This window comes from Chlorocebus sabaeus, chromosome 16 (assembly GCF_047675955.1).
Source record: "Chlorocebus sabaeus isolate Y175 chromosome 16, mChlSab1.0.hap1, whole genome shotgun sequence".
In the NCBI taxonomy this organism is placed as follows: Eukaryota; Metazoa; Chordata; class Mammalia; order Primates; family Cercopithecidae; genus Chlorocebus; species Chlorocebus sabaeus.
The window spans coordinates 30,143,698-30,165,328 of NC_132919.1; the positions used below are offsets into that span (position 1 = coordinate 30,143,698).

Consider the following 21,631-nt stretch of genomic DNA (forward strand, 5'->3'; position numbering starts at 1 on the left):
AGTGTATGTACGTACTTTTCAGCCAGTTTACTGCTCTGACCGCTCTTACGGTGTCTGGGGGCAAAAAACTAAGGATCTAGACTTTGCTCCCATCACGAGATCTTCCCCTCAGGATCTCGGTAGTGACCCTGAAGCCTCATGGCATCTACAGAAAATAGTTTTCCTTGTCTATAGAGCATCCCTACAGCGATGTAAGTCACTCCCTTTGGTGGAGCTCAGTCGCCTCCGACAGCAGCAGCCACAACGCCTAGGCTTGTGCAGGGTGGGATTCGGCCATGGATGGCTTGGGGCACATGGCGTCGAGGGGACAGGGGACGCGATCCTCGCCCCAGGAGCCCCTCAACTGAGAAGCGACCCCGACCAGGGTCACACCAACCCCCCAGGCAGGTCCCTTCTTGGGAAGTTAGAGACTCGCTGATATGTAAAAGATCTCAGTTCATTTAACAGGCTCCTCGCTACCAGTTTCTTGGAGGCCTGCTTCTCTTCAGGGGTCCTCTAACCCCCTGGGAGCGGTGACTGACGACGCTCAGAAGGCGAGAAACGGCTCCCTAAACCGCTCGCTGGGTCCCTCTCTCCCCACAATGCACCGGGCCAGCAGGAAGGCCGCTCCGACCCCTAATTTTCCCGCGAATTCAGTTCAAAGAGGCGGCCGGGCCCGCGATCGGCAGCGCGCACGGGCCAACCAAGCCGCGCCTCCGCGAGAAGCACCTCCGCGTGACTGACGGGGGAATCCGCGGGCCAACGGGCTGGGCGGCCCAGCGGCGCGCGCTCCCGCCGGCCAATCAGAGCGCCGGGCGGGGGAAGTGGGCGGAGCGAGGCCAGGGTAGGGTGAGCGGCCTCCGGAGCGGAGCGGGGCTCTGAGGAGACACTTTTTTTTTCCTCCCTCCTTCCCTCCTCTCCTCCTCCCTTCCCTTCCCCTCTCCTCCCCTCTCTCCTCCTTCCCCCCTCGGTCCGCCGGAGCCTGCTGGGGCGAGCGGTTGGTATTGCAGGCGCTTACTCTCCGGGGCCGCCCGGCGGGTAGCTGGCGGGGGGAGGAGGCAGGAACCGCGATGGCGCCTCAGAAGCACGGCGGTGGGGGAGGGGGCGGCTCGGGGCCCAGCGCGGGGTCCGGGGGAGGCGGCTTCGGGGGTTCGGCGGCGGTGGCGGCGGCGACGGCTTCGGGCGGCAAATCCGGCGGCGGGGGCTGTGGAGGCGGCGGCAGTTACTCGGCCTCCTCCTCCTCCTCCGCGGCGGCAGCGGCGGGGGCCGCGGTGTTACCGGTGAAGAAGCCGAAAATGGAGCATGTCCAGGCTGACCACGAGCTTTTCCTCCAGGCCTTTGAGAGTGAGTGTGTGCGAGGCTTTGAGGGCAGGAAGACCCACTCTGCCAACACCGGGGATGGGACACTCTGCTGGGCCCCCTTCCTCCTCGGGAGTCCACTTGTGTGTGAGTGGAGGGAGGAATTGAGGGGGTGTCCCCCTTTCGGGGATTACGTCTCCAGGGGATCCGGAGTCTAGGGCCTTGGGAGAGCTGGAAAAGAGGGTCCGAGTAGGTTTTTGACTCCCCCAAGATTGACGCAAGAGGCTCGGGACGGGCCCCACGTTCAGAGCAGGCGGCTTTTAGATGAGGAGGTAGCAATTGAACTGAGCCGCAGTCACATCCGTGTGAGATTAGTTCTTGTTTTCTTTCATGCCTTTCGGACTCTAGAAATACAGGGGTTTCGGTTGTAGCTTTTGAGGGGCAAAATGAAGCCTGTGAAGGGATGAATGCAGTCGAACCGAAGAAATTGTCTTTAGTCTGAAATGCTTTCGCGCTAACTTGGTGCTGCAGGTTCACATGGCACCTTTGGATGCTTAAAACCCTTCAAATCTATCCTCCCATTTTGTGGATATGTAAGCTGAGCCAGAGAGTGGTCAAGCATCTTCTCTGGAGACGACCCCGGAATTCTGTATTTTATACTCGATTTACGGAACATTTTCTTAGGTCAATTTCTGTTTCTAAGGTCTGTCTGGAAGGTGAAACTGACTTATTTGGAAAGGAGAGCAAGGTGTCTGGAAACAAACAATAGAATTTATTAAAAACATCGTGACTGTAAATAATCCTGATTGTTCTTTAAGCAATGTTATATCCTGATTGGTTTCCTTTTTTTGCTTTTGTGTGTTATAATTTGGGTGATCTTTAATAGCTGAGTAATCTTACAGAAACTTGAATAAACTTGGCTCTACCGCCCAGTGTCCTTATTTACAATTTCACTGTGGCATATGTTAAGGGCATGGTATCAGCTGTGCTTGGAAAGATGTATTACGTTGTTTAATACCCTTCCTTCTTTCTCTCTCATTAGTGCTTCATGAAATTCTAATTGGAACTTAATAGAAGGAATTTCAGTTTTTATCAAAACGAATATTGAACCTGCTTCAGAGAGATTCACATTATTCACATATTATATTTCTTAATATACTTTGAAATATCTGGAGAGGCTTTAGTTGGAAATAGGATGGAGAACTGAAGGGGAGTGGTGACAATGATACTTGTTTGTACCCCTTCTAAAGTATCTCATCTCCCTTTAGTTAATTTAAAATAAAACTAACCAATTGAAGATTTAGGTGGAAATTTTAAAAGTTTCTTCTGAATGTTAAGAGAAGATAAATCCTCCAAGAAAGTTTTAACTATTTGAGTTCTGATGAGTCCACCTCAGAGAAGTCAAGTGTCATTAAGAGCTAGATCTGGTCATAAAACAACTTGAAGTTGTTTACTGGAAAGTTTAAATACTCTAATGTAATTATTCACATAGTTATTCCTATTTGGTTTATTTTGATACTGCTGTATAATGACCTAACGTGGTACTAATAGGTCATTAATGTAACTGATATGGTTGGTATATGTATGTATTTTTCATCGACTTAAGTCCTGTATAACAAATTACATTTTAACTAATTTGAAATTTAGCTCATTTTAAGCGTTGGAAAGACTGTTTTGGGAATCTGTCAATTGTGTAAAACATACATTGAAGTAATATTTACATTGGACAAAATAGATACAACTTTAAATTATAATTAGGAATATTTATTGAGAATTTTTGCTGCAGTTTGTGTCCGAGATTTATTTCAATATTGACTGACTTTTGAGTGCAGTGGATCCCACCTGTAATCCTAGCTACTCTGGAGGCTGAGGCTGGAGGATCGATCTTGAGCCCAGAAGTTCGAGACCAGCCTGGGCAACATATCAAGATCCCTTTTCAAAAAAAGAAAAAAAATACCTTGACTAACTTTCATTGAACCTGTATTAGGAATGTCTGGATCTGTATTAGGATGTCATCATATCTGTATTAGGATGTATTAGGAGTCTGTTTTGGCTGACTACAAATTTTTTAAGTGATCATTTAAAAAGTGAAATTTTCATCTTGCTTGGCATCAATCAGTAGTTCTTTTGTTGACTCCAGCTACCTATTGCAGCTGATTTTTGGAAGGAAATCGGTTATAGTTTAAATTAGCTAAGTTAAATGAGTACAACTACTTCTCTTCAGTTCTGCCCATTAACAATGACTATCTTAGAAAGGCTTAAGAAAAATATTGTAGAGAACCCTCAGTATAAAAAGTGTAGATGAACTTTGTGAATGTATGCCATTGATGTGCATACTAACTTTCTTGATGTAAATATTTAGTGCGATATAAATATTTAGTGTGCCGGGCGCGGTGGCTCACGCCTGTAATCCCAGCCCTTTGTGAGGCCAAGGCGGGCAGATCCCGAGGTCAGGAGATCGAGACCATTCTGGCTAACACGGTGAAACCCCGTCTCTACTAAAAATACAAAAAATTAGCCGGGCGTGGTAGTGCGCGCGCGCCTGTAGTCCCAGCTACTTGGAGGCTGAGGCAGGAAAATGGCGTGAACCCGGGAGGCGGAGCTTGCAGTGAGCCGAGATCGTGCCACTGCACTCCAGCCTGGGCGTCAAAGCGAGACTCCGTCTCAAAGTCTCAATAAATAAATAAATACATAAATATTTAGTGCATGATTTCCATAGCAGATGATTAGTTTATATTGATTATAACATGGTCTAGGTTGATATTTTTCTGATAAGTAAGTTTATATCATGTTTGGATTTTGTTTTCTTTTACCTAGAGCCAACACAGATCTATAGATTTCTTCGAACTCGGAATCTCATAGCAGTAAGTAGTCAACAAAATTCATCAATATTATTTCTCTCTTATAACTGCATCTGTATTCAATTTTAACATTTTTAAAACTCTTTTTGTAGCCAATATTTTTGCACAGAACTCTTACTTACATGTCTCATCGAAACTCCAGAACAAACATCAAAAGGTACATTTTATGAATCTTATTTCAAGCTGATCAAAGCATGTTTTATTTTAAAGTATTTCTCAAAATTAAAAAAAAGAACAAAAATAAAGTACTGTAACTAAAGATTTAACATGAAAACTGAAGTAAGAGAGTGACTGGTTGAATTGGTTGCACAGTGGTTTTCAATAGTTTCATCTTTGTAAGTCTCAGGTTATTATTAATTTTTTTTTTTTCCTAATAGAAATGAGGCTGCGTGTGGTGGTTCACGCCTGTAATCGCAGCACTTCGGGAGGCCAAGTCGGGCGGATCACTTGAGGTCAGGAGTTCGAGACCAGTTTGGCCAACATGGCAAAACCCCATCTCTACTAAAACAAAAATTAGCCTAGCCGGGTGTGGTGGTGTGTGCCTGTAATCTCAGTTACTGGGGAGGCTGAGGCAGGAGAATTGCTTGAGCCTGGGAGGCGGAGGTTGCAGTGAGCCGAGATTGTGCCATTGTGTTTTTGGTTTTTTATTTTGAGAGAGAAGTCTCACTCTTTTCCCCCAGGCTGGAGTGCAGTGGTGCAATCCCGGCTCACTGCAACCTCCGCCTCCTGGGTTCAAAAGATTCTCCTGCCTCAGCTTCCCAAGTAGCTGGGATTACAGGTGCCTCCCACCACACCCAGCTAATTTTTATATTTTTAGTAGAGATGGGGGTTTCCCCATGTTGGCCAGGCTGGTCTCGAACTCCTGACCTCAGGTGATCTGCCTGCCTTGGCCTCCCAAAGTGCTGGGATTACAGGGATTACAGGCATGAGCCACCGCTCCCGGCCCTTTTTTTTTTTTTTGGAAATGGAGTCTCTCTCTGTCTCCCAGGCTATAGTGCAGTGGCGCAATCTCGGCTCACTGCAACCTCCGCCTCCCAGATTCAAGAGATTCTCATGCCTCAGACTCCAGAGTAGCTGGGACTACAGGCGCATACCACCTTGCTCGGCTAATTTTTTGTGTTTCTAGTAGAGATGGGGTTTCTCTGTGTTAGCCAGGATGGTCTCGATCTCCTGACCTCGTGATCCGCCCTCCTCGGCCTCCCAAAGTGCTGGGATTACAGGAGTGAGCCACCATGCCCAGCCTGGCCTTCTCTTTTTTTGTGATGGAGTTTCGCTCTTGTTGCCCAGGCTGGAGTGCAGTGGTGCTATCTTGGCTCACTGCAACCTCCGCTTCCCGGATTCAGGCAATTCTCCTGCCTCAGCCTCCTGAGTAGCTGGAATTATAGGCTCCCGCCACCACTCCCAGCTAATTTTTTGTATTTTTAGTAGAGATAGGGTTTTACTATGTTGGCCAAGCTGGTCTCAAACTCCTAACCTCATGAGCTGCCCGCCTCGGCCTCCCAAAGTGCTGAGATGACAGGCGTGAGCCACTGTGCCCGGCCTCCACTGGTTATTTTCAAGTTTGATAGAAGTTGAAGATTTAAATATTTACCAAAGGGCTCAGGGTAACTATATTTGTTATATAAAATTTAAGTTAATTTTTGATTATTATGTGTAATTTGAATTAGCTCCTATAGTGGTAGGTTCAGAAAATCTCATTTTATATCTTTGGTGGTATTCTTTTCTCTTTTTTTGGAGACAGTTTCACTCTTGTTGCCCAGGCTGGAGTGCAATGGCGCAATCTTGCCTCACTGCAACCTCTGCCTCCTGGGTTCAAGGGATTATCTTGTCTCATGCTCCCAAGTAGCTGAGATTACAGGCAGCCACCACCACGCCTGGCTAATTTTTTGTATTTTTCATTGAGTCGGGGTTTTACCATGTTGGCCAGGCTGGTCTTGAACTCCTGACCTCAGGTGATCCACCCACCTCAGCCTCCCGAAGTGCTGGGATTACAGGCCTGAGCCACAGCGCCCGGCCTTGGTGGTGGTCTTACTGAAGGGGAAACACTTTTGAAATCAATAGGATGAAGGTTTTTTAAAAACAATGAAGTCTTAATCATTAGATTTTAAAGTGGGGTCTGGAGGTGGGAGACAGCTTATTTTTGCTGTGTAACATGTACTACTTAACCATATGTAATTTTCAATGCAAGTTTTTTGTCCTAGGTGTAAGATTATATTTGAGCGTATCAAGTGAACAAGTTTATGTTTAAAGGCGAGAATTCTATTAAGCATTTGGTATTGTTGTTATAGTTCTAGTAAAATCATCAGGTTACCTCGTTAGAGTTTGAAACTAAGCTCTTTGGTGGACTGCTACTGTTTATTACTACTACATTTCTATAGCAAGACATGGTTGAATTTTGTAAATACATCTACTTGTATTTTGAAGATTGAAGTGTTAAAATTATTTGTCTTTTGGCAATCTTTCTGAGTAGAGAGAGCGCATGAGCAAGTTTGCATTGCAATTAATAGGTGAAAATTGCTAAGCACCTAAAAAGGAGGTGATGAATTAGGTTATAGAATTAGTTTTGTCCACCCTTTACCTGTCTACTTCATTATTTGATCTCTGCCAGCATTCAGCATGCTTTTTCTGTAAAGGACCAGTAAACACAGTAATTATTTTAGGCTTTGCAGCCAGGATGCAAAATTGAGGATATTATGTAGGTACTTAATATAAAAAGAAAGAAAATATTTACAAATTTTTAAAATTTCAGTCCAAAATGTCAATCCATAAATCTTTCATTGATAAAAATACAACGGTATAAGATAGAACATTTCTTAATACAGGCCTACTAATGAGAAATGTAGAATTTTATTTTTTATTTTTGTGAGGGTAGCGGAGATAACACTTAGCTTAATTGGGGTTCAGAGTTAGTGTTTTCTATAATCAAATCAATTGCTAATGTTTATCTATAAAAACTATTCTTACCTTCTGAGCTGCGCAAAAACAGGCAAAAGGCCAGATTTGGCCATGGTCCATAGTTTCCCCAGCCTTGATTTATTCTATAAAACTAGTAGAATTTGATTAACTTTTTTGTTTCATCAAACCTTTTTTTTTTTGGAGACAGAGTCTTGCTCTGTCACCCAGGCTGGCGTGCCGTGGCGCAATTTCGGCTCACTGCAATCTCTGCCTCCCAAGTTCAAGCAATTCTCCTGCCTGAGCCTCCTGAGTAGCTGGGATTACAGGGGTGTGCCACTACGCCCAGCTAATTTTTGTATTTTTAGTAGAGACAGGGTTTCACCATGTTCGTCAGGTTGGTCTCGAACTCCTGACCTCATGATCCGCCTGCCTTGGCCTCCCAAAATGCTGGGATTACAGTCGTGAGCCACCGCGCCTGGCCATCAAAACATTTTTAATATAGAAGGTCAGTTGAGTTGCTGTCTAAGATGCAACCTGATCTTAATTTAAAAAGTGATTAAATTATTGTAAAATAAGTTTGCATTCATAGATTAAAAAGTACACATTCATTTTATTATTATTAGTAGTATTTTTGAGACGGAGTTTCGCTCTTGTACCCCAGGCTGGAGTGCAATGGTGCGATCTTGGCTCACTGCAACCTCCGCCTCCCAGGTTTAAGTGATTCTTCTTCCTCGGCCTCCTGAGTAGCTGGGATTACAGGCATGCACCACCACGCCCAGCTAATTTTGTATTTTTAGGAGATACGGGGTTTCTCCATGTTGGTCAGGCTGGTCTCGAACTCCCGACCTCAGGTGATCTGCCCACCTCGGCCTCCCAAAGTGCTGGGATTACGGGCGTGAACCAGTGCCTCCTGCTAAAAAGTACACATTTAAAATCTAAGTTCCATTTTCCTGTCATGTTTACTAATTTGTCCCATTGCAGGATATGTTTCTGTTGTCTGCATGGGTAGAGATAATTTTAAAAGCTTAGTTAGGTAAAAACTGATTTTCTTACTTATTGCCCTTTAGGTTAAAAAAAAAAGTCTTTGGGGAATTTTTAAGCAGTCTGCCAGCCAAGAAACATTTAAGTCCCATCTAGTTTAGTTCCTACAGAAATGCATAGGAATAGGCTGGGCATGGTGGTTCAGACCTGTAATTTCAGCATTTTGGGAGACTGAGTTGGGAGGATCACTTGTGTAACTTTTAGTACTTAACCATATGTATTTACGAATGCAAGTTTTTTGTCCTAGGTGCAAGATTATATTTATTTGAGCATATCAAGTAAACAAGTTTACATTTAAAGGTGAGAGTTATAGGCCAGCCCTGGCAACATAGCGAGACCCTATCTCTACAAAAAATTTTAAAAAGTAGTTGGGTGTGGTGGCTCATGACTGTAGTCCTGAATACTCAGTAGGCTGGGGCAGGAGGATCACTTGAGCCCAGAAGTTCAAGGGTTGCTATGAATGTGTCAGTGCACTCTAGCCTGGGCAGTAGTGGGAGACTGTCTCAAAAAAAAAAAAAAGTATGGGAATCCGTTAATCATCTTGTTAGATGCCTGATCTTATATATATGACTTATTAGGACTAATTATTAAGAAATTATAACCCAACTCATATACTGTTGTCTTCAGCGTAGTTGGTGACTTTGGAAGGTGGCAGATTTAGCCCAGTGATTGTCGTCTTTTCTCAAAATGTTTTCAGAACTCCTTTTTTACGATTACAGCAACATAATATCCATTGTTGGAATAAACATATCACTCCCTTTAAAGTCATACTCTCAGTCATGATATTAATTCTGGTATATTTATTAAAGTCAGCTTATGCTTTACTCTTTCTAGGAGTATTCAACTTTTATAGGCGAACACTGCCCCAACAAAGTAGAAATATAGGTGAGGAAAAGGGCATCATTTATTGAATCTGTTTTGCTAGATTTCGTGTAATCTGTTTCTGAACTCGCCCAAGAAAATTTTCTGAGATTTCTTGAATTTTTAAATATTCTCCTTTTCGATGACCTTTTGATAATTATTTCCTTTGTTAAATCTGACCTACAGTAACTTTACCTTTCTAAAGAGCAGAAATACTTGGTGTTGGGGGAGGAGCGGCTTTTGTATAGTTGCTTATGAGGTTGGTTTTGTTTTGTTTTTTCCTAAGGAAGGCTGGGTTGCTTTTGTGATTTATCTGTTTCAAATGGTTGTTAATATTCAATTCTATTCACTTCTTCTGTATACAACTTCATAAAGGTAGAAGAGATGAACCTTAGAACTTAGTCTTTTTCCGCAGACAGAATTTCTTAATCATTACATAAACATTCTGAAAAGTTTTCAGTAATTTCATGGCCCTCCTCAATAGTAACTTTCAGTATTTATACTGAATAGCTCTTTGCAACTAGCTTAAAAGAGTCCTTTATTTTTCTTTTTTCTCTTATCTGTGGAGATTGAAAATATATTGCCATCCTTCAGAAAGCACTTCTTACTGTACACTATTGGATGAAACTTTACTATTGAAGTTTTCAGTAACTGTAAAGGTAAAGAGAGAAGCTTTTTTTCCCTTAAGATCTTCGCTATGGAGGCTCTTCTTATTCACTTGAAATATAGATTGTATCAGTTCTGCTCTAATATCAATATTTTACTATAATATATTTACATTAATATTTCTCTACTGTGAATTTTTACAGTAGTTGACTACAATAAATGCTCTTTTTTGGCCAGGTGTGGTGGCGCACGCCTTTAATCCCAGCACTTTGGGAGGTGGGGATGGATGGATCACCTGAGGTCAGGAGTTCAAGACCAGCCTGACCAACATGCTGAAACCCTGTCTCTACTAAAAATGCGAAAATTAGCTGGGCGTGGTGGCGCATGCCTGTAATCCCAGCTGAGGCTGAGGCAGGAGAATTGCCTGAACTTGGGAGGTGGAGGTTGTATTGACCTGAGATCACGCCATTGTACTGCAGCCTGGGCAACGAGTGAAACTCCATCTCAAAAAAAAAAATATATATATATAGTTCTTTTTGAGGAATGAGATTATTCGTAATTTTTGGTGTCTGCATTCAAGCATTATAAAGTAATAAATTGATGTGGAATACATTTGACTTTTCAAGTTCTAAATAGGAAGGGACTATATGAATATAAAGAGAAACATTTTTTTCTAATTAAATTATATATGGGTATAGCTTTTTAGACTCTCTCTAGAACATATCATAGACCACCTTAAGAGCTAAGATGAGGCTTGTTTTACAATCCATTCATTCTTTAATTGCTTTGAGAGATTATACTTAAGTTTCTGTTTTTCGGGAAATAACTTTTTTCTCTTAAATTTGTCAGGTTAAAAGCTAATAATTTTATTATGATTCGATGGATGATCGTTCCATAACTTCAAAAATTTTTCATGATGTCAATAACCATCTCTTTAATATGACATATCATTGAGCTTTAGGCTTTGCTGATAATCTTTGAGGATACCTTAATGAACTTCAAATATATTTTATAGAATATTTCTTTTTTTATGTGATGATGCTAGTCCATATTTGTTGTGTTGCTTAGTATATGTATTAAGTGTTTCAGAATACACGTAATTTATATTTGTTTGGCTCAATTCAACAGATACTTGAATATCTACCACATATAAGGCACTATGCCAGCACTACATAGCTTTCCTTGAAGGAAAACTGTCACTGCCCTTCAGGAGCGTATAATCTAGTAGGATAAATAAAATATTTACATGAGTTTTACATGTAGGAAACTGAATGAAAACCAAGTGTCAAAATAAACATAAACCAAGTACCATGGGTAAGGAGAAATCACTGGTTTGGGAATAATTGGGAAAAAAATGAAAACAAGTTAGCGTTTTAGATGGGGCTTGAAGGCTCGTCTGCTGGTATTATACACGGTCTCCATAGTATTCATTGTTATGGCTAATTATCCATAATTTATCTTACTAAAAATAATCAAAATCTGATTTCCATCTTGCCTATTAGAGTGACAATAAAGTATAATTTGTTTCTTTTTCCCAGTTGAGAAGTGATTATTTTGTTTATCTGTTTCTTCCAGGAAAACATTTAAAGTTGATGATATGTTATCAAAAGTAGAGAAAATGAAAGGAGAGCAAGAATCTCATAGGTAAGATAACCTATCAGTTTACATTAAGTGATATGCTTTAGGAAAGAGGAAAAATTACAGTGATCATTTTCCTAGTGATCACCTTGATATAAGGAGTTAGAAGGAATCTTAGTGGTCAGTTTGGTCCAAACACACACACAAGTCAGGAATTAATTTCTGTAGCATTCCTGGCAGAGAATCCTTAAGCTTTGGCTTGAATACCTCCAGTGTAGTTGTATTTATTATTGTTTGTCTTTATTACCAGTTTATTCCATTTTGAGTGAAACCTCTGACTTCTGCTGTTGGTCTTAACTGTACCACCTCATTTAAAGAGGGCTACTCATATTTATGTATATGTGCTAGGTACTGTGGCAGGGACTTCACAATATCTCATATCTTGTAAGTTATTCTCAAATATGAGAGGGGTTCTCTTTTTTTCCATCTTTTTCTTATTTAAATCTGTCAGGCAACATATTCATAACTTTCATTTCATATTTGAAATATGTTTTTCACATAGTTTCAGAAACTGGAACATTTGGACAGAATCTACTTGTTGTACGTTATCAAATACATACCTAGAACTAATCCCTGAATGTTCTGACTAGTCTAATATCTGTCTACTCTAGATAGTATGCTTCTATTTATTTTTTGATATGTAAACTGTTTGTTTTTTGATGTTTTTGATAGAAAATCGAATATTCTAAAGAGAAATAGCAGTTTGGGTGGTGTTTGTTCATTCATGAACTACCAATGGAGAGAATGCAGAACTAAAATTACTAGATTTTTGAAAAAATAGAGTTGGAAAATTTGTCACAATGTATTTTTCTTTTCCTTCTAAAGTTTTAAATTGTAGCTTACCAATTTAGATAGGATATACACTCAGTGATGCATCAATTATGCATCTCATTGTTTTTCCATTGTTCTGTTGACTGGTAAAAGACTTCCTTTTGGCCGGGCACGGTGGCTCAAGCCTGTAATCTCAGCACTTTGGGAGGCTGAGACGGGCAGATCACGAGGTCAGGAGATCGAGACCATCCTGGCTAACACGGTGAAACCCCGTCTCTACGAAAAAATACAAAAAACTAGCCGGGCGAGGTGGCAGGCGCCTGTAGTCCCAGCTACATGGGAGGCTGAGGCAGGAGAATGACGTAAACCCAGGAGGCGGAGCTTGCAGTGAGCTGAGATCCGGCCACTGCACTCCAGTCTGGGCGATAGAGCGAGACTCCGTCTCAAAAAAAAAAGACTTCCTTTTTTTCAGTCACTTATATTTTAAGTTTGGCTTTGGAATGAGGTGATTTTTTTACTTGAGTTGTAAAACGTTAGTTTTTATTTTATATCCTGCAATCTTGTGGGGTTGAAGTATAATTTATATTTCCATGTCTAGGCAATCCTGACTTGTAGATAAACTGTGATAGTCCATTCTAGAAGCCGAGATCATGAATTGTTGTTACCTGTTATATCTGTTAATGCCCGGGGAGGACCCTATAAGATAGAACTGAGAATATTCCCAGTGCATGCACATTTTTCTTTACTAGCATTTATATTCCAGATTCTTGTCTGGTCACCCACCCTAGACAGAGCTCTTGGGATCCTCAGGGCCTTTTTTACTTAAAATACAGACTGTAGTAAGATCCTGGTCTGACCTCCCTGCTTCTTTTCTCCTGACCACATTAAAAGTTTGCCCTATAGTCATTTCAGGGTTCAAGTGAGAAGGAAGCATGACCCAGTAGCAAGAACACTTGACCCTTTTCTTCATCTTCCTCATCAAGGTTTACCTTCACTACTAAACCCTATTACTATCTCATTGTGACATTGGGTTTGAAAAATATTACAGAGCTTCCCTAAGAGTGTATAAGAGATACATACTGTTCAGTTCTCTCTGAACAATTGTTTCCCCAGTAATTTTGTTCCTTTTGACATGGTGGGTTCAATAGCAACTAAAAGATTAACATCAGAGGGTTACATAAATTCCTGCTCGTAGTTTTGGAAGAGAACTTTTTCAGTCTTTAGGGTCTAGCTAGGACCAGTGAATTGGCCATTTCAGCCTCTCAGAATTCTTATGAATGTCTCCCAGAGGCACTAAGATGAATTAAGAAAGTGTGTCATTTTAAGTTTACCGCTAAGACTCTACATTATTAACTTTCTTTAATCTATTTCTTTTTTTTTTTTTTTTTTTGAGATGGAGTTGTGCAGTGGTGCTATCTCGGCTCACTGCAACTGCCACCTCTTGGGTTCAAGTAATTCTCCTGCCTCAGCCTCCCAAGTACCTAGGCTTACAGGCGCCTGCTACCACACCCAGCCTTTTTTTTTTTTTTTTGAGACCAGGTCTCCCTCTCACTGAGGCTGGAGTGCAGTGGTGCGATCTTGGCTCTCTACAGCCTCCACCTCCCGGGCTCAAGCGATTCACCTGTCTCAGCCTCCTGAATAGCTGGGAATACAGACGTGCACCACCACACCCACCTAATTTTGTATTTTTAGTAGAGACAGAGTTTCTCCATGTTGGCCAGGCTGGTCTTGAACTCCTGACCTCAAATGATCCGCCTGCCTTGGCCTCCCAAAGTGCTGGGATTACAGGTATGAGCCACCAAGCCTGGCCAATGTTTGTATTTATTTATTTATTTGTTTTGAAATGGAGGTTTGCTCTCCTTGCACAGGCTGGAGTGCAATGGCGTCATCTCCACTCACTGCACCCTCTGTCTGCTGGATTCTCCTGCCTCATCCTCCCAAGTAGCAGGGATTACAGGTGCCTGCCACCACACCCAGCTAATTTTTTCTTTAACTCCTGACCTCAGGTGATCCGCCCACCTCCCAAAATGCTGGAATTATAGGCGTGAGCCACTGCGCCCAGCCTCGTTTAATCTATTTCTTATCTCAAATTAAGGTAATCTTATTTTTCTCCTAAACCTATCACACAGGGTTGTAAGAAGGACCCTAGACACCAGTATATGATGCTAGCAGTATAAATATTTGCTTCTAAAATCTATTGTCAAATTCTTAAAAGATAACACAGACTGGGCATGGTGGCTCACACCTGTAATCCCAGCACTTTGGTGGCTGAGGTGGGTGGATCACTTGAGGCCAGGAATTTGAGACCACCCTGGCCAACATGGCATAACCCTTTCTCTAAAAAAAAATACAAAAATCAGCCAGGCGAGGTAGTGTACACCTGTAATTCCAGCTAGTTGGGTGACTAAGGAAGGAGAATCCCTTGAACCTAGGAGGCAGAGGTTGCCGTGAACTCAGATCGTACTACTGCACTCCAGCCTGGGCAAGAGTGCGACTGTGTCTCAAAAAAAGAAAAAAAATGATTAATCTTTGTTGTTCCATAACATTAGTTAATAGAAGTTAATATCTTAAATCATACACAAGAGTATCTCTCCTCCATTTATATTCTTTGTACTATTTCAGTTTGACTCGATCCTGGATCTGTACAGCTGTAGTCTGGGAGTCTTCCACTAGAATTCATGTTCTTTTAGCACTGCCAAAGTTATAGTATGTATGTTCCCAAGCCCAATGTATTTCATTCCTCAGAGTTCAAAGGGTATCAAGATAGATACAAATACCATAGTAGTATAGCCCAAAAGTTAGTTCAGTCAAGTACATTTCTGAGCTGATTATGGCATTTGTAGTAATTTATAAACTAAACCAAGATAGCATTATCGGTTCAAAAGAAGTTAGTGTTTCAGGGTCTTTTGTATTTTAGACCTACAGTTGTCTTTTTTTTTTTTTTTTTTTTTGAGACGGAGTCTCGCTCTGAGGCCCAGGCTGGAGTGCAGTGGCCAGATCTCAGCTCACTGCAAGGTCCGCCAACCGGGTTCACGCCATTCTCCTGCCTCAGCCTCCCGAGTAGCTGGGACTACAGGTGCCCGCCACCTCACCCGGCTAGTTTTTTGTATTTTTTAGTAGAGACGGGGTTTCACCGTGTCAGCCAGGATGATCTCGATCTCCTGACCTCGTGATCCACCCGTCTCGGCCTCCCAAAGTGCTGGGATTACAGGCTTGAGCCACCGCGCCCAGCCGAGTTGTCTTAAGTCACTTGCAGAAACTTGTTAGTGGAAGGAGCTGATAGAAAAACATGGGCTGTTAAATGATGGTTACTTATTTTTTTTTTTTTTGAGACAGAGTCTCACTTTGTCACCTAGGCTGGAGTGCAGTGATGCCATCTCAGCTTGCTGCAAGCTTCGCCTCCCAGGTTCACGCCATTTTCCTGCCTCAGCCTCCCGAGTAGCTGGGACTACAGGCGCTTGCCACCATGCCCAGCTAATTTTTTGTATTTTTAGTCGAGATGGGTTATCTCCATGTTAGCCAGGATGGTCTTGATCTCCTAACCTCATGATCCGCCCATCTCGGCCTCCCAAAGTGCCGGGATTACAGGTGTGAGCCACCACGCCCAGCCCTTTTTTTTTTTTTGAGATGGAGTCTCGCTCTGTCTACCAGGCTGGAGTGCAGTGGGCGGATCTCAGCTCACTGCAAGCTCCGCCTCCCAAGTTTACGCCATTCTCCTGCCTCAGCCTCCCATGTAGCTGGGACTACAAGCGCCCGCCACCTTGCCCGGCTGGTTTTTTTTTGTATTTTTTAGTAGAGACGGGGTTTCACCATGTTAGCCAGGATGGTCTCGATCTCCTGACCTCGTGATCTGCCCGTCTCGGCCTCCCAAAGTGCTGCGATTATAGGCTTGAGCCACCGCGCCCGACCTTTTTTTTTTTTTTTTGAGATAGTCTCACACTGTCGCCCAGGCTGGAGTGTAGTGGTGCGATCTTGGCTCACTGCAACCTCGTCCCCCAGGTTCAAGCAGTTCTCCTGCCGCAGCCTCCCTAGTAGCTGGGATTATATGCATGCCCTACCACATCTGACTCATTTTCGTATTTTTAGTAGAGACAGGTTTTCACTGTGTTAGCTAGGCTGGTGTCAAACTCCTGACCTCAAGTGATCCTCCCACCTTGGCCTCTCAAAGTGTTGGGATTACAGGCGTGAGCCACTGTGCCCATCTTTCTTTTTCTAAGAGACAGGGCCTTGCTCTGTTGCCCAGGCTGGGGTGCAAGTGGCTGCCCACTGCAGCCTCTTAACTCCTGGCCTCAAACCATCCTCCAGTCTTAGCCTCATGCATAGCTAGAACTACAGGTGCGTGCCACCATGCCTGGCTAATTTTTAAATTTTTGTAGATATGGGATCTTGCTATGTTGCCCAGGCTGGTCTCAAACTCGTGGCCTCAAGTGATCCTTTTGGATTGGCTTCCCAAAGTTCTGGTATTAACAGGTCGTGAGCCACCACGCCTGGCCTTTATTTTCTTTATAGAAGGTCTGATAATAATGCCTTATATCCTTTCCAGCTCTTGTTTCTGGTACTCCAGTTTTGAATTTTTCATGGATTTTGACCAAGCACTATGACTGATTAGAATAAATCTCTTGCCTTTGTGTGGTTGTAGATGCTAGCAGGATTCTAGGGATTCTTAGGCTGTCAATCCTACCAATTTTGGAATTATCTTTTTTTGTTGCTGTTTTTTTGAGATGGAATCTAGCTTTGTCACTCAGGCTGGAGTGCAGTAGCGCAATCTCGGCTTACTGCAACCTCCTCCTCCCAGGTTCCAGCGATTCTCATGCTTCATCCTCCTGAGTAGCTGGGTTTATAGGCGCCCACCACCAAGCCCAACTAATTTTTGTATTTTTGGTAGAAACGGGGTTTTACCATGTTGGTCAGGCTGGTCTTGAACTCCTAACCTCAAGTGATCTGCCTTCCGTGGGCTTCCAAAGTGCTGGGATTACAGGCATGTGCCACTGTGCCCATCCCTAATGTTGGAATTCTCTGGTAACAGCTCTTGAGTGCTGAGTGCATCTCCATGGACTAAAATGCATCATGAAAAGATTTTAAAATCTGAGTTGCTTCAGAGTGTTTACCAGGGCCAAATGAAGCAAAGTGTCACTTCTTTCTTGCCCTTATTCTTCTTCTGTTCCTGGTCTTCTGTTAGTAGCTGGAGAAAAATCCCCTCAAAAGATACCTGAATTAGAACTTTTATTAGGGTTATTTTCAAACATGTATTTTTATTTCATTTTTATTTTTTGAGACAAAGTCTTGCTCTGTCACCCAGGCAGGAATGTCGTGGCACAATCTTGCTTGGCTTACTGCAACCCCCGCCTCCCAGGTTCAAGCAGTTCTTGAGCCTCAACCTCCCGAGTAGCTGAGATAACAGGCATCTGCCACCACACCCAGCTAATTTTTTTTTTTTTTTTAAGTAGAGACAGGATTTCACCTATTGGCCAGGCCGGTCTCAAACTCCTGACCTCAGGTGATCCACCCACCTCGACCTCCCAAATTGCTGGGATTAAAGGTGTGAGCCACCATACCTTGCCTTATTTTTACTTTTTCAGAGAAGGTCGTTCTTTGTCACCCAGGCTGGAGTGTAGTGGCACAATGATGGGTCACTGATGGATTGAATTCGTGGACTAAAGGGATCCTCCTGCCTCAGCCTCCTGAGTAGCTGGGACTACAGGCGTGTACTATCGCACCTCACTAATTTTTTGAATTTTTGTAGAGTCAGGGTCTCACCATCTTGCCCAGGCCACTTTCAAACTCCTGTCCTCAAGTGATCCTCCCACCTTGATATTCTGAAGTGCTGAGATTACAGGAATGAGCCCCCATGCAGCCTTAATTTTTTTTTTTTTTTTGAGATTGAGTCTTGCCCTGTTGCCCAGGCAAGAGTGCAGTGATGCTGTCTTGGCTCACTGCAACCTCCACCTCCTGGGTTCAAGCGATTCTCCTGCCTCAGCCTCCTGAGTAGCTGGGATTACAGGCACATGCCACCACGCCCAGTAAATTTTTGTATTTTTGGTAGAGACGGGGTTTCACCATGTTGGTCAGACTGGTCTCGAACTCCTAACCTCATGTTCTGCCTGCTTGGACTCCCAAAGTGCTGGGATTACAAGCGTGAGCCACCATGCCCAGCTGACTTTTTGTTTTTGATGCAACCTAAGCTTTTGAATTAGTAATCTTCCTTTTCTAAACCTTCCCCTTTTTAAGCATTTATTTTTACAATAAGGCCTGGATCTATATTTTTGTGTGTGCGTTTCATTTCTGTAGTGTGCAATGTCCTAGGCACTATACTCAGCACTCGGGTATATAATGGTGAACAAAATGGATGAAGACCCTGCCTTTATGGAGCTTAGTGTTTAGGAGAGAAAGACATAATCATATAATAAATGGGAAATAAGTGCTGGGAAAGAAAAGCATAAGAAAACTATTGAGTGTATAAAACAGGAGAACCAGCTTTCATTTGAGGTGTTAGATTTGGGAATAATGATGATCAGGGAAGGCATCTTTGAAGAAATAAGCCGAGATTTGAAAGAAGTGTGCAGAAGTAAAATGGGGTGGGAGGGTGAACAAATAGGTGGTTCTAGTTGAAGGGAATATTACATATACAGCATTTGATGCCAAAGTAGCTGTGTAGAAAGAGCAAGGAGAATGGTATGAGGAGAGGCTGGAGCAGATGGCCTGAGCCAGATAGTCCATTGTCTTCAAGGTAATTTAAGGATGTTGGTCTCAAGAAAGTCGTTGGGTCTTTTTTTTTCTCTGAGAGATGGGGTCTTGTATTGTCACCCACACAGGAGTGCAGTGATGCATTCATAGCTTACTGCATCCTCAAACTTCCAGGCTCCATTGTCTTACTTTATTTTTTATTTTACTTTTTAGAGATGAGGATTTTCCCTGTCGCTGAGGTGGCAGTATAGTGGTGTGATCATGGCTCAGTTACAGCCATGAACTCCTGGGCTCAAGGGACCCTCCTACCTTAGCCTCCTGAGTAACTGGGACTACAGGCACATGCTACCATGCTCCACTTATTTTGTTTTGTTTAAAAAGTTTTTTTAGGAGACAAGGTCTCACTCTTATCACCTAGGCTGGATTGCAATTGTGACCAAACTTTTTGTAGAGATCCATTGTCTTGTCATGTTGCCCAAGATGATCTCAAAAACTCCTGGCCTCAAACAGTCCTCTTGCCTCAGCCTCTCAAAGCGTTGAGATTACAGGTGTGAACCACTACAGCCAGCCTTTTGTTTTTAAAATTATATATTATTATTATTATTTATTTTATTTTATTTTATTTTATTTTTTATTTATTTATTTTTTTTTGAGACGGAGTCTCGCTCTGTCGCCCAGGCTGGAGTGCAGTGGCGCAATCTCGGCTCACTGCAAGCTCCGCCTCCCAGGTTCACGCCATTCTCCTGCCTCAGCCTCCCGAGTAGCTGGGACTACAGGCGCCCGCCACTGCGCCCGGCTATTTTTTTTCTATTTTTTAGTAGAGACGGTGTTTCACCATGGTCTCGATCTCCTGACCTTGTGGTCCGCCCACCTCGGCCTCCCAAAGTGCTGGGATTACAGGTGTGAGCCACCGCGCCCGGCCTATTTTATTTTTTTTTTGAGACCAGTCTCGCTCTGTCACCCAGGCTGGAGTGCAGTGGTGCGATCTCGGACCACTGCAAGCTCCTCCTTCCCGGGTTCACACCATTCTCCTGCGTCAGCCTCCTGAGTAGCTGGGACTACAGGCACCCGCCACCACGCCTGGCTAATTTTTTGTATTTTTTAGTAGAGATAGGGTTTCACCGTGTTAACCAGGATGATCTCAATCTCCTGACCTCGTGATCTGCCCGCCTTGGCCTCCCAAAGTGCTGGGATTACAGGCGTGAGCCACTGCACCTGGCCATTATTATTTTTTTGAGAGGGAGTCTCATTCTGTCGCCAGCAGTCTGGACTCACTGCAACCTCTGCCTCCCGGGTTCAAGCGATTCCCCTGCCTCAGCCTCCAGAGTAGCTGGGACTACAGGCATGCGCCACCATGCCTGGCTAATGTTTTGTATTTTAGTAGAGATGGAGTTTCACCATGTTGGCCAGGATGGTCTCAGTCTGACCTCGTGATTCCCCCGCCTCAGCCTCCCAAACTGCTGGAATTACAGGCATGAACCACCGCACCCAGTCCATTTTTAAATATATATAGTTACTGTTTTTGCATTCTTCTGTTTCTTCTAACATCAGACCAGTACATATGATGATTAGGATTGTAATCTGAGTTCCAGGAGCAGGATGCTGCTCTTTGGTCACTTCAGAACCTCAAGATATCACAGAAAACCCTCCCCACCCACCTCAGCTATTATTACACTTCTCACCTAGTATTGTGGTGTGTAAAAAAGTTATTAAATTATTTATTTTATTCTCTCTCTCTATATATATATACACACGTATATATAGAGTATTTTCTCTCCATATATGTATATATATTCTATGTACTATATTCTATGTATATTCTACATATATATTCTATGTATATTCTACATGTAGAATATAGTATATAGAATATATATACGTATACATATAGAGTATATACGTGTGTGTGTGTGTGTATATATATATTTTTGAGACAGTCTCAGTCTATGGCTCAGCAATGTCGCCATCTCGGATCACTGCAACCTCTGCCTCCCAGGTTCAAGGGATTCTCATGCCTCAGCCGCCCAGGTAGCTGGGGTTACAGATGTGTGCCACCACGCCCAGCTAATGTTTGTATTTTTAGTAGAGACTGGATTTTACTATGTTAGCCAGTCTGGTCTTGAATTCCTGTCCTCAAGTGATCCACCCACCTCAGCCTCCCAAAGTTCTGGGATTACAGACCTGTGCCAGCGTGCCTGGTCTTATTTTTATTACTATCGTTATTATTATTATTTTTGAGATAGAGTCTTGCTCTATTGCCCAGGCTGGAGTGCAGTGGCATGATTATGGCTCACTGCAGTCTCAACCTCCTGGGATGAAGAGATCCTCTCGCCTCAGCCTCTTGATTAGCTGGTACTACCTTGCTACGGCTACATTGTTTTTTTTTTTTTTCCTTCGAGATGGAGTCTTGCTTTGTTGCCCGGGCTGGAGTGCAGTGGTGTAATCTCTGCTCACTGCAACCTCCACCTCCTAAGTTCATGTAATTCTCCTGCCTCAGCCTCCTGAGTAGCTGGGATTACAGGCATGTGGCCCTATACCCGCATAAGTTTTTTTTTTTTTTTTTTTTTTTTTTGAGACGGAATCTTGCTCTGTCGCCCGGGCTGGAGTGCAGTGGCCGGATCTCAGCTCACTGCAAGCTCCTCCTCCCGGGTTTACACCATTTTCCTACCTCAGCCTCCCGAGTAACTGGGACTACAGGCGCCCGCCACCTCGCCCGGCTAGCTTTTTGTATTTTTTCATAGAGACAGGGTTTCACTGTGTTAGCCAGGATGGTCTTGATCTCCTGACCTCGTGATCTGCCCGTCTCGGCCTCCCAAAGTGCTGGGATTACAGGCTTAAGCCACCGCACCTGGCCCCCCGCATAATTTTTAAATTCTTTTTTTTTTTTTTTTGATACAGAGTTTCTCTCTTCTTGCCCAGGCTGGAGTACAGTGGCATGATCTTGGCTCCCTGCAACTTCCGCCTCCCAGGTTCAAGCTATTCTCCTGCCTCAGCCT

General features: G+C 43.2%; 1 protein-coding gene across 2 annotated transcripts in view; it reads left to right on the forward strand.

The window, feature by feature from the left end:
* Window positions 1-809: 809 nt before the first annotated feature.
* SUZ12 (SUZ12 polycomb repressive complex 2 subunit) overlaps window positions 810-21,631 on the forward strand; it is a 62,988-nt gene continuing 42,166 nt past the window's right edge. Inside the window, exons 1-4 of one of the 2 annotated variants that reach the window (XM_008010967.3) lie at window positions 810-1,323; window positions 4,096-4,142; window positions 4,232-4,296; window positions 11,118-11,186. In XM_008010967.3, the coding sequence (XP_008009158.1) occupies window positions 1,050-1,323; window positions 4,096-4,142; window positions 4,232-4,296; window positions 11,118-11,186 (455 nt within the window). In that variant the 5' untranslated portion in view covers window positions 810-1,049. The remainder of the gene's footprint in view (window positions 1,324-4,095; window positions 4,143-4,231; window positions 4,297-11,117; window positions 11,187-21,631) is intronic. The other variant, XM_008010969.3, reaches the window with a different exon arrangement.